At 32.8% G+C, this 16,219-nt stretch overlaps 1 protein-coding gene across 1 annotated transcript in view; it reads left to right on the forward strand.

Moving 5' to 3' along the window:
- The window catches only part of LOC129219218 (alpha-catulin-like), a 125,250-nt gene that overhangs the window by 85,556 nt on the left and 23,475 nt on the right, over positions 1 to 16,219 (forward strand). The window contains exon 13 of the mRNA XM_054853543.1: positions 3,365 to 3,547. Coding sequence (XP_054709518.1) covers positions 3,365 to 3,547 — 183 coding nt within the window. The remainder of the gene's footprint in view (positions 1 to 3,364; positions 3,548 to 16,219) is intronic.

Consider the following 16,219-nt stretch of genomic DNA (forward strand, 5'->3'; position numbering starts at 1 on the left):
TTAAATGACTTAAGCGATAGGGAATTTGGGACCCTCTCCCAAAAAGTGTTTGTAGTTGAATTCTTAAAACTTTTAGGCTGTCTTTGACAATGTCAAGATGGGGGGAGGGGGCTCTCTTTAGGCGAAATTCCGAAACTGGAGTCTTAAAAGCACAACTTTTGACCGTCTTGGGGTTCAGGGTCCCCCTTCCCCAAAAAATATTCAAAACCAAAGTATTCAGAACTCAGCTTTAGGTGGAGGACTTAAGAACAGAGAAAACGAAGGCTTTCTTTCAATAAATTTTAGAACATAATTTCTTAAAACTTCGGTGATGAAAATGGGGAATTGCTAATTTAAGTCAAATTTAATGAACTTAAAGGAAGTTCAGGGGGGGGGCTGTCTCCCCCGAAAACCGGGGCTGAAAATATTTTCCGTCTTGATCACATCACCAAACTTGCACCCATGGAAAGAATTAAAAAGTTGAAATATTTAAATTTTTATAATTCGGCTATTCGAAAAATGTAAAGAATCGGTCATAATTTGATTTAAATTTTACATTGGCATACACATACATAAAATTTATGAAGAGAGAACGTTTCCAGGTTTATTGGCCATGGTCTAAATGAAAAAGAAGCAGGAATAGCTCTGTGGTTAGCGCATTCGGCTTGAGAGCGAGTGGTTCCAGGTTTGAGTCACGGGTAATGCAAATTTAATATCAATATTTGTTTTCTCTTATTTTTCTTTTAGGCCGTGGCCCATAAGCCCGGAAATGTTCTCTCTTCATATTGATGTCGGCAATCAAAGCCTTAAGCAGTTTTTTATACATAAAATTGATTGCATGAGGTAAACATCTTTTAAATGGAGGAGAAAAGCAATAATTTTCTACATTGGAATTAATTTTACATGAACTTATTTTATGCAGGATTTAATTAATAATTTTTGAACTTCTAGCTAGGGACCTAGATCTGTACGAACAAACTCTGATAATAAATTCTTACGCTGCTGAAAAAATGTTTTTCTTTTAAAATTAATTTCTAAGTATTTTTCAGAAATCGCTACAAACTATTTTTTTTTTTTTTGTATCAAGCTACTAGCTTCTCTACTTAAAAAAAAAAGAAAAAAAGTATATTAAGTCTGGCCACTCCTCGTGACCCACAATTTAAAAATCACTTCTAATTCAAGCCACCGATTTTTATATTCCTTAATTTTAGCAAAATTTTTTGCTGAAAGCAAAATTAATTTTCCCGTTTCTATTTTCAATAGCAAACATATTTTGCTTCCTTCGCACCACCATGTTGTTTATAAAAAAAAACCTACTCCATTGATCAAAAATGAACAAGATAAATCAACATTTTTTAGTCAGATTTTAATGAAATATTTTTTTTAGAGCAAAAAGAAATAAAATGTCCTTACTCTTAATTTAAACCCAAGAAATCTGTTATATTCATAAAATAATGTAATATCTGCAGCACTGTCTGTGTTGAGAGAATTTGTTGTTATTGATGAATTCAAATCTATCGATTTTATGTTATTCGTTCTCCATTTGCAAAAAAATGTGCAAGTTTTAGGGTGGGAACATTGTATTTTCTTGTTAAGGACACTCATACGATGGCTAATACAAATATTCACGTGGTTACAAGTTATGGTAAATACTTAACACAATACAGGTTTCGTCCCACTTTCGAATTGGGGAAGGTGCCTGCAGAACCAATCTGCTGAAAATTTTAACTACCGTAAAATCCCGAAAGTAACCCCCCCTATCGATTATAGCCAACCCCCCTTTTTTTGTAAAAAGTGAAATCGCTTTAAAATCCTGAATATACCCCCCCCCTCTTTCACCTAAAAATTTTACGATCGTTTAATTTGCCACTCCCTCCAAAAAAAGAAGGATAACATTTTCTGCTTTACTTGGAAAGCATTTACGAAGATTTAGTTTCCCCCTCCATGTGCAGTTTTGCTTTTCATAAAAAAAAAAAAAAAAAAAAAATTGTTTAAACAAAAAAGAAAAAATAGGTCCCCACGGTTTATTCCTCCCAAAAAAAAAGAAAAAAAAAACAAAAAAACAATGATTTAAACAAAAGAAAAAAAAAAAGCTCTCCACGGTTTATTCCTTCCAAAATGTCTAGACTCCTTTTGATGCAAGGGCGCCTTTTTTTTTCTTTTTTTTTTGTTCATATGTATTACAAAAGAAATTTATACGATTGTACTGCTTTTTATTCATTTTGGAAGGAGCATTTTTATTCTGATTTGTGAAACTGAACGATCTTCAACACGGCGCCATTTTGGAAACGTGTTGCTTAAAAAGTAGCGCAAAACTTAAAAATAACCATTTTTAAAGGAGAAATAATGTAATTGAACGAGTTTAGGATCATCAGAAATGTAAATTTCTCTAAATCGAGTAAGAGATTTGTGATTTGTCTGTGTTTGCGTTCGCGAACTTTGTAAAACTCAGTTTTCGAAATTACGATCTTCATATCGAATTTGCGGCCGTGATTGAGATTTTTGCTCCTATTCTGAAACAAGAACATTAAGATTTTGCTTCTTTTACTGTAACCTTATCACATTCAGTTCATAATGAATTTTCAAGCGATAAATTATAGGGGTTTTGCCAACTTAAGGTGCAAAATCCTTTCTTTCGAAAAAAAAATGGCGCCTCATGCAATTTAATACTACTCGAAATTATGACAGGTTTTTATTAATTTCTCTCTCTTCATTAATATTAACTCTTATTTACTTATTATTTCTTTTCTGTACTCTAAAATTAATACTACTAAAAACAATTATTTTGACTAATTTTTCAGAAAAATCTGGATTATAAACCCCCCTTCTGAAATCAACAAGTTTTGTTTTGAAAATAGGGGGGTTACTTTCGGGATTTTACGGTAACAAAATTTTACAAGGAAGTTAAAATTGGTGTTCAGATTTTAAAATGTTTCATGTGCTCACAAAACGAAATTTTTCAAGGGAAAAAATACAGTCAGTAACTAAATTTTGAATTCAGAATATAGTTCCTAACTGTTAAAAATCTGAAATAAAAAATTTACCATCGTTCTTTCATATATTTTGAATATATAGCTCTTTATTTGATTTAAGACCACTTTCCCCACCAGACCCTATTTACCATACTATGGTGCAAGTTTTGTTCTTAGCTATCTGACTTAACGTTGTTAAAAGGTTTTGTTTTTCTTGTACTCCTTATGTTTTTCATATGAAATTAAATGCCTTGCATAAATTTGGGGTTAAAATTCATATACTATATTCATCAATTCAACAGAAATAATAACATAAAAATTTGAAAAAAAAAAAAGTTTTCAAATCCTGAAACCATAGAAAGTAATTTTTCGAATTGCTACTCTTTCTGTACATTACTTGCTCTTTATTACAGGAACAAGCAAAAATTGCTAAACTAGGCTTAGAAATGAAGCTATTGACGTCTGAAATTGATGCGGAAACTGAAAGATGGCCGTCATCTGAAAATGATCTCTGTAAAAGAGCTCGGAGTATGTCTCAAATGGCCTTTTCAATGTACCAATTCACAAGAGGTGAAGGAGATCTGAAGACAACTCAGGTAATGGGCAAAATTTGAATGATATATAAAATCATTGAGGAGCTGTCTCTATTAAACAATAATGTTTTATTTATTACAAAACCAAATTTGATTGAGTTTGATTCTTCTGTAAACTTAATGCTAATGTTTTCCATTTGGCAATCATGTTTACAGATCCTCCTAAAATAAATCACTACATTTTCTTCTGACCTGAAACATTTTTTCTACTTATGCTTTGTTAAAGTTTTCGCTTAATTAATTCAGTGTCAGATTATTCAATGTGGACTGGTCCAATTTTTGTACAATTTGTCATAAGCCAAAAAAAGTCATTAAAAGAAAAAAAAATAAGTACATACCCTTGAAAGCAAGTTTTAAATTTGAAACTAATTATTTCATTCGTATCACTCGTCAATGTTGCATTTATTGTTTTTTTAATTTTAAAAGTAGATCAGCTCATCACATTTTAATTATATTTTAATTTTTAGAAACATATTTTGCAAAACATAGCTTGGATGGTTGCACTGATTTATAAATGAAAAAAGAAAATAAATAAATAAATAAATAAATAAAAACACCAAAAAAAATTACATTTCTTAAGTCATGGAAATAATTAGCAAAAATTATCAGGGTTCGTACGGGTCATGGAAATCCTGGAAAGTCATGGAAAAAAAAAACAGAATTTCAGACCTGGAAAAGTCATGGAAAATTGAAATTTTCATTGAAAGTCATGGAAATTTATTTCAAGTCATGAAAAAATGTCTTGGACAAAGAGAAAGGAACAGTAGCTAAAGGAGCATTAGAAATCTTGAGTGATTTAACAGTATAGCACATAAAACCTATTAAAAGTGGAAAATTGAACGATCCAAAAATCAAATCTTAATTTTGAAATCTCATTGTCGGCCACAAATACTTATACATAAACTACTTATAAATAGAATATGTATGACAACAGATATGATGCATGCCTACATTCCTTTACTTCTCCCCAATTATCATCCAATGACAGTGAAGTTGTAATTACTGTTCCTTAAGTAGTAATAAGTGGTTTTATTTTAAATGGTGTGCCCATCATCTATACCTCAAAACTCAAATTTTGAATTGGTAGCCAATGGCTACCAGATCCTCACAAAATGGTAGCCAAATCTCAAAAAATGATAGCCAAACTTTATTTTAATTTAAATTATTTAATTTATTTTATTCCATTTATTTATTTAGTGTATGTGTGTATATGTCATTGGCATAGCAAAGAACTTTTCTGATAAAATAATAATTAAAATAAATAAGTAAATAAAAAATATTAAAAAAATAAATAAAATGAAAAACGAGCTAAAAAATAAAAAAGGAAACGAGGGTTGAGGAAAATTTTTGGAGGGGGGGGGGAGGAATTGAACTTGGGGGGAACGGGCACCCCTGCCCAGATATTATTTAACACATCTTTTGCAAACCATAATCTGCATTAATTAATTTCTAAGCAAAACACATCAGGACAAAAAATAAATCAAGATTATTATTATTATTATTCAGCTTTTAAAACTTCTAGAACATCACAGCTTTCAACCAAAAGACGAGTTAGTTCCTTAAAAAAGAAAACAACAAAATACCAAAAACTTGGAACAGAATGTAAAACTTAAACCATTTGCGATTCTACAAAAATATTTTTTTTTGCTTTTTCAAATGCATACAAAATTTTATAAAAATCGAAGCCTGAGTGTCAAAAAATGAATAAATAAAAGAAAGGCAAACAATATAAAACAAAAGGAAAAAAAAAAGAAATAAAAGATCCAGCAGAAGAAAAAAAGGGGTTTCAGCGGTATTCTTTCCACCTTCTCTAGACGCAAGGGTGCCATTTTTTTTATATTTGTGTTTTATAAATACGATTGTACTTCTCTTTATTTATTTTGGAACAGACATTTTCCTCTTCTAACTGGAGAAAATGGACAGTCTACAATGTGGCGCCATTTTGAAAACGCGTGACGCCATTTTGCAAATTTACCGCGAAACTTAAAAATAACATTTTTTTAGGAGAAATAAAGTAAATAAACGAAATATGTCCTCTCCTCCAGTAGGTTTTATATTTTTAAAAGAAAAAAAAAGGAAAAACAAACAGTATAATTCAAACAAAAAATCAAAAATTTTGCAAAAAAAAAAAAAAAAATTTAGCGGTATCGTTTTAACCTTGTCTCGATGCATTTTGACTCAAAGGCGCCATTTTTTTTTGTTCATATGTAAACCTACGCCATTTTGAAAACGCGTAGTTTAAAAATACCACAAAACGAAGAAATAGCCATTTGTTAAGGAGAAATAAAGTTGAAAAAATGAATTTAAGATCAAAAAAGCATAACTTACTAAATTGGTGTATGAAATTTGTCTATTTTTACGATCGCGTGTAAAAAAGCCGAGTTTTGGAAGTAGCAAGTTTTGTAGCGAATTTGCCGTCGTGATTGCGATTTTTGTTTCTACTCAGAACAAGAACACATAGCAAAATTGCATATAAATAAAATAATATTTAAAATACATTAAATTACTTGCATTTCGTTTTAAAATAATTCTTAATGCTGGACGTAAAGACATCAGAAAGAGGACAATACTCCCCCCCCTTCATCCCCAGCGATCCGTTAGTCGAACTTTTAGTGGACAAAAGAATTTAGGGAAAGGTCATATGTCAAGATTATAGGTCAGGGAAGGTTACATTGGCGAATGGTAGCCACATTGGCGACTGAAGTGAAAATAATGGTCGCCAAAATTTGAAAATTGGTCGCATTTGGCGACTGGCGACCGCGAGTTTTGAGCTTTACCATCATCCTAGTTTTCGATTCTGCTTACTTTTTTGTTAAGACGACACTTCATCTCGAAACGTTAAGTACCCTTCTTTTTTTCGTCCTACTATTTTGCTATTACTGATGTTTTAATGGATTGTATAGCATAACGTTTCAATAAAAAAATAACAGACCCCGAAGAGTTCCTATTTTTCCTACTTTTTAGAGCTATTATCCTACTTTTTCCTTTTTTTCTCTACTTTTTCTTTCTTTCTTTAGTACAGCACTTCTAATTGTGCATTGATTCTTATTTTTACAATGCCACACCGATAATTTTCTGCATGTTTCAATTTTGAAAAGCAAAAGAAACAAGTGGATCCTCAGCTTTTCATTGACTGGCTACAGTAACTTCTGGAGGGAAAGCTGCAGTGTCTGCATGTTTAAACGTTAAATTTTCGTGACTTTTTTGCCGTTGCGGCGTTTATGATTGATTTTTCTTTTTATCACCCCAACTTCAGTCCTACTGTTTTAACAAAATAATAAAGAAATAGATATTGGCACATTCTGATGCAATTATGAATTATTTACCCTTTAATTAGAAGCTTTAATTAAAGTAAATGGCTGACTTTTCAAAAGGTGCGGGAAAAGCTGAAAATTTCCTATTCGCCATTTTTTTGTATAGCTGATTACAAGTGAAATAGAGCTCTATTTAAACAGAAAGGCAATGTAAAACCTTAAAGGAATGTAAGGAAGCTAAAAATGAAAAACCTGTACACTGCCCATATTTTATTGATGTTAGTACAAAATAAAAGCGATAGATAACAGAAATTTGCAAAAACGGACAACTTTAAAAATAATCGCGGAAAATAACTTTTTTCATACATAAATATGATTATTGTTCATTCTAAATCATAAACATGATAAAAATTTAAAATTTCATTTTCTTTCCTTGCAAAGAGTGTATTTGCAAAAAAAAAAAAAAAAAAACCATGGCAAACTTAGATGGGCAAAACGTTCCCGATTTTTGGAGAAAAATCGGAAATCAATTTTAATGCAAGATTCCGCTTATATTTCTTCACATTTTTAAAAGTTGAGGGATAGAGCCACAAGCAAATATGTACTGTGTTTTTTTTTCTTTTTTAATGGGTATTTTCTACTCTGATATATCATCAATATCTAGGATTTGCTCATCATTTTCATGTGTTGCGTTTATGGCAATGCGGCATTTCTGAAAATTTAAAATTTTTGACAGACACTTACTCTTTACGGGGTGCGGCAATTATACCAATGCGGCGTATCTACTGTAAATTATTGTACTCAGGGCGCATGATCAAAGGGAGGGAGGGGAGAAAGAGATATATGCAGGCATTTGATGCCAGGTGCTCCCCCCTCACTCTCAATTTCGTGAACAATTTCTGAATGAATATTTTTGTTGTATGGTGAGGATTGAGAGAAACTACATGCCTTCCTTTTTATGCACAGAAAAACCATTAGTAACTGATCTTTGTCTTTGATAAAAATGTTATGTTTACCATGTGCATGGATTTTTCCTTTTTTTTCTGTGACAAAAGTTTTGGAACAAGAAAGAGGTAAAAAATCATCAAACCAATAAAATGATTCAGTAAGCTACCGCCCTATAGCCAGGGCTAAGGCCTCGTCTGGTCAGTGCTAATTCTGTATTAACTACCAGTTTGTTTGGCACTCTTGGCTTCCTTTGAGGTTTTCCACCTCCAGCTCAGTCACTCCTATTCCGGGCTGATGAGTGCTAATAAGCACAAAACTGCATTCCTTGGCTGGAATTGACTGAGCTGATGGTGCAGTAAAACAATATTCGTTTTTATTGCTTGATTGAAATTAAAACCGGCCCGTCATTTTCTTTCCCCCCCCCCCGGGGGGTGGCTAGCGAAGGATGTATACTGAATACAAATTTTATCTGCAAACAACAAAAACTGCACAAACTTGTATAGTTAAGCATTAATTTTCCAAAGCTAGGGAGGGGAGAAATCGACCCCACTAACCTCCATAAATGACATGCCTGAAACAAAAAATTTAAGTTGAATGCTAAAAATACATAACATAGTACAAACCCTTTAGTTTACTTATTTCGTTATCTATTTAGTTTACTTATTTTGTTATAAATTTTATGTCCCATATTTAAGAATAAATTTATTTTATTTCTGCATTTTCAGTCTTTTTTCTTTTTTTCCAAATTTAAACATCTGCCACTGTTTATGCAAGAATGCATGTCAGCTGCTGATTATTTTTGTCTAAAACTAATTTATGATTTGCTTTGCTTTTTGTATCATAGTTTATGACAACAGGAACTGAAAGTGTTAGTATTTTCAAATGATAAATGGATGCTCTCGAAGGAATATTTTCGTTTTTGACAAAACAAATCTTTAACAAAAATGGTTTTATTGCACCAAAATATGAGTTTTATTATTATTATTGTTATGCAATCGCTATATTGCATTTTATTCTTTCACACTTAAAATTTTTACTACTGAATTGTTGAAAAGTGTTTCTTTGTTTGGATTTTATTTTCATATTTTTGTAATTAATATCTTTGTTTCCACCAGTTAATTTTTCATACTGATGATAATCAGCTTGTTTCTTTCTTTTTTGTTTTTGCGACTCGGTCTTTCATTAAATCCCTTTAATACTTCAAAAGTACTGTTAGTTTATTTTTGGGACAGTTTTAAATCAAAAATACTGTTAGTTTATTTTACATTAGAAATAAAATTTAGGCTAAATTTGTTCCCTCTTGACGTGTGTGTCTCTTCCTATTTTTTCCTACTTTGTTAAGTGATTTTTTTAATACTTTTCCTACTTTTAAAATTTTTGATTCCTTATTTCCTACTCCCTCCCCCCCCCCCCAAAAGCACTTTGTGGTCTAAAATAAACTCCTTCTTAGACTCAATTATTTTTAGAGGGGTGGCCAACCACTGGGTACTGAATTCTTATGCATTTCCAATAGTCGGCCATGGCAGATTGACCACTGGTTCTATACTGTTTGGTTGATGTACCCAGTAGTCGACTACATACTTAATATGGATTTTCTAAAATTCATCAAATAATAATTAAGATAAAGTATTCACACAGCGGCAATTTAGCTGTTTTGAGTAAAAATTCCCTTTTTAACATTATTTCTTCAAAAGAAAATGTTTAAATTTTGTGCCTTAATTTTTTTGACAAATAGAATCCTTTGATCATGTTACTGCTTCTAATGTTGATTTTAGCGAAGAATTCTGAAAAACAGGGTTGAAAACGGTTTGTAAGTTCAGTCTGTCGTTGTGTTTAAAATATAAGTTCTAATACTCAACTTGTCTTTACCAAATGGTAATTTATCGGGTTTTTTAAACATGTTTTTAATCAAATCATGATGCATTGATAAAAGTGATAAAACAAATGATCTGACTGCAATTAGTATTTGATCGGCAATAAATAAGCATTCCCATTGTAAGGAATTAAGAGGTAATACTTCAATAGTTACATTAGCTGAAATTGTTTCAATGAGCGTTAAACCTGTGATTATTCTTTCTGTTGCTCTTTTTGCTAAACTATTTGCTTCACCAAAAGTTCCAAAAACCTGTATTCTATTCAGACAAATTATTCCAAATGTTGGTACCACTTCTTATTGCTGCTTCTAACCAAATATTTATTTCATTGAGTTATCTTCACAAGGAAATCAAAATTTACTCTTTGTTTAAAAGTATGCCGAATTTGTTTTAAAATAACATGGTTTCAAAGTTGCATTACGTTGCTACCCACTCCATTTTAGTTTATTCATTGTTTACCAATGTTCTTGTTGAAAATTGTAAGATTATCTTCATGACATCCTCCATTTCTCAATTTCATTTAACCCACCTACAGGCCCGTCATACGGGCAATAATCCCTCTGTATTTTTATAACATAAATTAAACATGCATTTTTGCTTGTATTTTGATGATTTTTTCCTATAAAATGCACTGAATTCATACCCTTTGTCCCCCCACTAAAAAAAACTTTGAAAATATGAACCTGCCAACATAATTCGTCTTACTCCTGTTCGTTCACAATAAAAGTACCTTTTTTGTGATAAATTTTGTTTTAGATGTGCTTACGATTGGCAATCTTTTAACCCGGGGGAACGCGTGCTTCTTGGGTGAACCTTAGGACGTATGTGGGGGTCATTGAATGACCCCAGATGAAAACCCAGTTATACGATAATAAAAACATCATTTTTCGACTTGTTTGCTCTGAAAAACATAACGTCTTATAATTTTTGACGTTAAAATTTAATTTTAGACATAAGTGTGATTTATAAATGAGCTTTACATCGCCCTTATAATGAAAGCATTTCTACATTTGTTCTTTAAATCAAATTGAGACACACGGCAAGTAATAACACTTTATGTGAGTTTTATAAACTTTATAAGAGTTTTATAAACTTTATAACAACTGTAATGCTTTTATTGGTATTTTTGATGCAAACTTGTAGAATTAATGCTAAAAATGTTTCATTCTTATTAAAACTTAAAAAAAAAAGAAATCCCTAAATTCAAGACAATCTCATCTCACTTTGGTCCACTTTACATCATAGTTTGCAATTAAGAAATCACAGTTATTCACTTTATTTAAAGTATTTCCATCATTTTTCAACTATGTATCACATTCACTGAAATGTTCATGATCTAAGAATTTCTCTTCTAAAAAAATCTTTAGTTCCATATTCTTCATTGATTGAGACAGTTATTTGATTCAATTCAGCAAAAAGTGTTCGAAAACCGTCTGTTTCTTTTTCTTATGGTATTATTATTTACACTGCTTGACTATTGCTAATTGTAAGGAACAATTATGTTTTTTGGAATAGTTAAGAATAGATAATGATTAAAGAAACAGAACAAAATAAATTGGTAGTAGGGAGGATGTGCCTTTATTGTAAGTACAAAATAATACAGATATTACTGCATCAATGAAGTAAAAACTTAAAAATAAAAAAATAATCCTACTTAGATGATTTTCATACAACCACAAAAAAATGATCTAGGTCATAATGATGGAGACATGAGTACCTTAATATGTATGATTACCAGGGACACTAATGCACAATTTACATCTGTTTTCCATACTCCCCACTAATTATTGAGGAGTGCTTGTGGGATGTTTTCCCACTCCTCTCTCAATGCAAATTTGAGTTCTTGTACTGTTTTGGGAGGGACGGTCCTTCGCGCAACACGTCTGCCAAGAGCCTCCCAGGCAAGAACAACTGGATTTAAATCGGGAAAGTAAGCAGGCCACTGCATACGGAAATTTTTTTCACTTTGCGTTGTGTCCGACACTTCAATGCTCCAGTGTGGCCGTGTATCGTCGTCCGTAACGAGAAAGTCTGGACCTATAGCTCCCCTAAAAAGACGAACATGGTCTAGCATAACATCTCTGCAATACATTTATGACGTATCGCTTTCTTATTCAAAAATGTGAAGCGGTGTTCTGCCATTGTGCATGATGCCTTTCCACACCATGACGCCTGGGCCGTACCGATCACGTTCGTAATCAAATTTTTGTGCATAACGTGTTTCACGCTCTCTTGACAGTAGTTGGTGACCAGAATCACTTTTCACACTGAAACGAGATTCGTCAGAGAACATCACTCTTTACCAATTTTGATGATCCCACCAACATGTTCCTTACACCAGCGTAATCTCTCTTAACGATGGCGTGGTTGAACTTGGATGTAACGTATGGGCTTCCGTGCATACAAACCGACATTATTTACTCGCCGTGAGATGGTTCTTGCAGAAACATGCATACCGGTAGCGGTTGTTAGATTTGCAGCTATCTGTCCAAGAGTGAAATTTCTGTTCCTTTTTGCTATGAGGGCTACATAGCGATCCTCTGAAGGTGTGGAGCTCCTACCACGACCCCCGGCATGCTTTTGCAAAACATTTCCACCTTCAGCGGCCGTCTTTAATCTGGAGAGGGCCCTTTTTGATACACCCATTGCAGCAGCCACAGTGGTGACGCTTTGACCTGCTTCCAGTCGTCCAATCGCTCGTCCACGATCGTAGACACTCAAATGATGTCTGGCTGACATTTTACTCTTAAGGATTTCAAGAACCAAACAGAATTTCAGAGAAAAACCTTTTTTAACATCCAGCACTATTTTTGTTAAAAACCAAACCGTGAATTTTCGTACGAATCTTCAGCGTGTGTGCACTGTCTTTTATACAGATAACGAGTCTTGGTCTACTACACCATCTGAACTTGAATTTATTTCCATTGGCCAGGTCGTTGAGGTACAAATTTGCATAAATCACTTGTTCCTTAGCAATTGTCAAGCAGTGTACATAAAATAATTTCAATACTGAAGGGATATGAACAGAATAACCATATTGGCTATTCAAAATAGTTGGTGTGTGAAACAAACGGCAGGATAAGCAGGGTCATTTTATGACCCCAGTAACTGGCTAAATGTGTTTAAGTGGAGCGCAAATAACCGCATACGGTTCCAAGTGTTACCAAAAGGTAAATGGGGGAACCGGACCAAACTCAGCTACTGATAAGAAAAGATTAAACTGGTGGCTAGTTTTTTGGCAATTACTATTTGCAGGAGGCTTGGGGTCATAAAATGACCCCCACTCTTCCTCCCAGGTTAAGTGCTTTTCTAACGGATTTTTTTTTGCTCTGTTTTGAGGTGAAATTGTTTCCAAAACTACAATTTTAATTTTAACATTTTCGTATGTTGAAGTTTTGTTCTAATGAACATGGACCAGTCAAGTGTCAATCATATTGATCATTAATTCACTCTTTATCGATTATGAATTCTATCAATTCTTTTTTTCACTCTTTATCTTTGCATATACGGTTAAAACTTTTTGTGCCAGGGGCGAGGGGGGGGGGGAGAACCTACATTCTCATGTTTTCAAAATTCCTGTCCGAAAAAACCCGGATCTTCCATTTTTTAATTTCTATTTTCACAGTCTATGATACTAATTTAGTAAGTGATGTAGAAGATAAATAATAAAAAAATTATTGCATGTGATGCATATCCAAACTGGTTGCAAATTGAAAAATAATGTAAACATTATGTTGATGTTACGAAGACATCAAGAATGCAGAATTCTTTCGTAATTATGGGAATAATTAATTTTGTAATACAATGCTGTGCTGTAAGTTTTGCATTAAATTTTGTTTAAATTTATCCACTAATACCCCATAAGAGTAATGAAAATGAAAGGGCCAACTTCTGGGCTTATACATGGCTGAGCACTGGTTTTCTATGGCCGACTACTGGAGCATTTTCTCGTGTCAACAATGGGTTACTTTTTAAAATAAAAATGTTTTTATTTCTGAAACAATTTAGTGAATCATTATCAGAAAGGTATCGCCTAAAGCCTTACAACGTTTTTGTTGTTGTATTGATTGCTGAAATTTATAGGTTAATAAAAAACAGCAGTCGCTGTCTTAAATGGCCAACTGCTGGAGCTCTTATCCTATACCTAGAACGTAGGAGATACCCTAATATTAATTATTACTGTTTGATTTCTGATTTTTCATGGGAAATTGACACTTTCTGCCTAGGACTGGATGTTTACCCACTTATTTAATAGGTAGTAGAACAATATGCACTGGAGAGTTAAAAATCCACATGACTTGAGAGAAGTGGTTGGGCAGATATTGCGGACTTCAGGCTACAAAGAAACTAACTGTAAGCTCACTTAAAAATGAAAAATAACTAAAAGCAGCAAAATATTCATGATATTACTTTATTAGACTGAGAAATTTCTGGAAATCTAATAATTTTTTTTATTATAATTTAAAGCTTTCTTTCAGCTGTTACTTAAAAAAAAATCCCCCCCCCCCCAAAAGAAAAATTAAAAAAATCCAGAACATAAACAACTTTACAGACACAGACGCAATCTTATAAAGTTCCTTCTGTGGTTAATAAGTTAAGATTCAACACTTTGACTCTAAAGAAAAAAGATGCACAAATATGCGGCAGTGTATAATAGTAGGGAATTAGAGTACTTAATTTTGCAAGGCAAAAAAATTTTTTTTCCTCCTTCATTAGATAAATTTTCCCTGAATTTTCGTTATTTTTTCAAAATTCCCTGATTGTTCCCAGATAAATTTTTGATGCAGCTTGTAGCAAGGAACTGAATCTGACAAAGTTTAGTCTTCCCCTCACATTGGTTAGAAATTTCAAAACTCAAGGTTTGTAACTACGTTTTCCAAATGTTCAAGGTTTTCAAGCACTTGAAAATGAAAGGTTTTTTTTTTTAAACTTTTTGTTGTGTTAGGAACAAATCCTGTAGTTTTTTGGGAGTTGGACTAAGCTATAACTTGCTTAGCGTATAGGTAAATCCAGGCCGGCTAACAACAACAATACGTTAATTTAGAGACAAGTGCGGTAGAGGGGTGGGGAGTCAGGAGGAATGGGACAGCTGCATCAATAAGCCGAAGTATAATGAGAAAAATTAATTTCTAGCTAGTCCGGTAGTGGTAGCAGCTTTAGACTCTCCCTTGACTCTACTCTGCATCTGCAACATCTACTGGACAAGATAGAAATAAATTTTCACACTTTATTTTGCCGTATATCTGCAGCTGTCCCACTTCTCCCACAGTCCAATTTTTTTCGACGCTCCCCTAATTATTGTAATTATTAATATGTAAGTAAATAAACCTTTGAGGGAAAAAAACAAAATAATTAAAAGTAATCTCAAAATTAACTTAAAAACATCATATAAAGTGTTACTATAACTATAGCTTAATAAGAAAATGTTTTTTACCCAACCACGTAAAAGTCTCCCAGATGCGGTCACATTTTTTATAGACTGTTGCCCAACCTCTGGAGCAGAGATTGAGAATCCCAGTTTTAGAAGACATTTAACTGTCAAATTTCAAGGCAAAAACAAAAATACCCCCCCCCCTCCCTATGGGATTAATCTTCAGGGCCAACAAGAGACAGTGTTAGCCTATAGCCAGAATTTTGGGGCCTGACCCTTTGGGGGGTGGGAGTGCACATTGGAGCAGTATTAGTGCATGAGTGAAGGGGGCCTGCCGGCTCTCGACTGACCGCGATTAATGTCTTTAAGACTGGTTTTAATAATTTCTTAGAATTCTCATACTAACTGGTTACTCTAAGTAAAGTATTTGTTTTAGATTTCCTATAATATTTCCCTCTAGATAATTTAATATATTTTTTTTTCTAAAAAAAAGGAGCATCTTTTCGAAGTATATTTTTAATTAACAGCTTAAAACGTTTTAACTTTATGTGCAGTGGTTTTCAAGTAGGGCAAAGAAGGTAAACCATTATCATTGGTAAGGTAAATCAGGGAAATTTGGTGAACTTAATAAGGGAAAGTCAAGGAAATATTTCGCCACCCTGTTAAAGCATTTTTTTCAATTTAAATATCCAACTTATTTTTATGCTTCTTTGACGCCATGTGTCATGCATAGTATTAGCGTTTTGTTGTAATTGTGAAGCAATCTTTTAGCATCTGCATTTTTTAGAGTAAATATGTTTTGATTTGATATTGGCATATCATATGTAATAAGGAGGCCAAATGTACTATCCTCAGATTATTTATTAAAAATATTGTTTGGTGTGATTCGGATTATGGACCAAAAAAAAAAAAAAAAAAAGCGTGGGATAGGTAAAGTTGTAGTGCAAAAAGAAAAAAAAAATGCAGGAAGAAGTGTCCAATTTTTCACTTTCTTTTAGTTGCTGCAGCTTTTGCCCGAAAAAAATAAATGTGGATTTTGGACGTTGGCGGACTTCAAGTCGTCAGATTTATGGTACATCACTGTATAGTTCTTAGTTGTCCTGATATTCTTGGTTTTTGTGATTAAAAATATTTTCTTGTGATTTGTCCTGATATTTCTAATTTAAAACTCAAAATCTATATCAGTTTTATTTCTTTCTCAATTAAAACATATTAGTGTCAATTCTGC

This window comes from Uloborus diversus, chromosome 3, assembly GCF_026930045.1.
Source record: "Uloborus diversus isolate 005 chromosome 3, Udiv.v.3.1, whole genome shotgun sequence".
NCBI lineage: Eukaryota > Metazoa > Arthropoda > Arachnida > Araneae > Uloboridae > Uloborus > Uloborus diversus.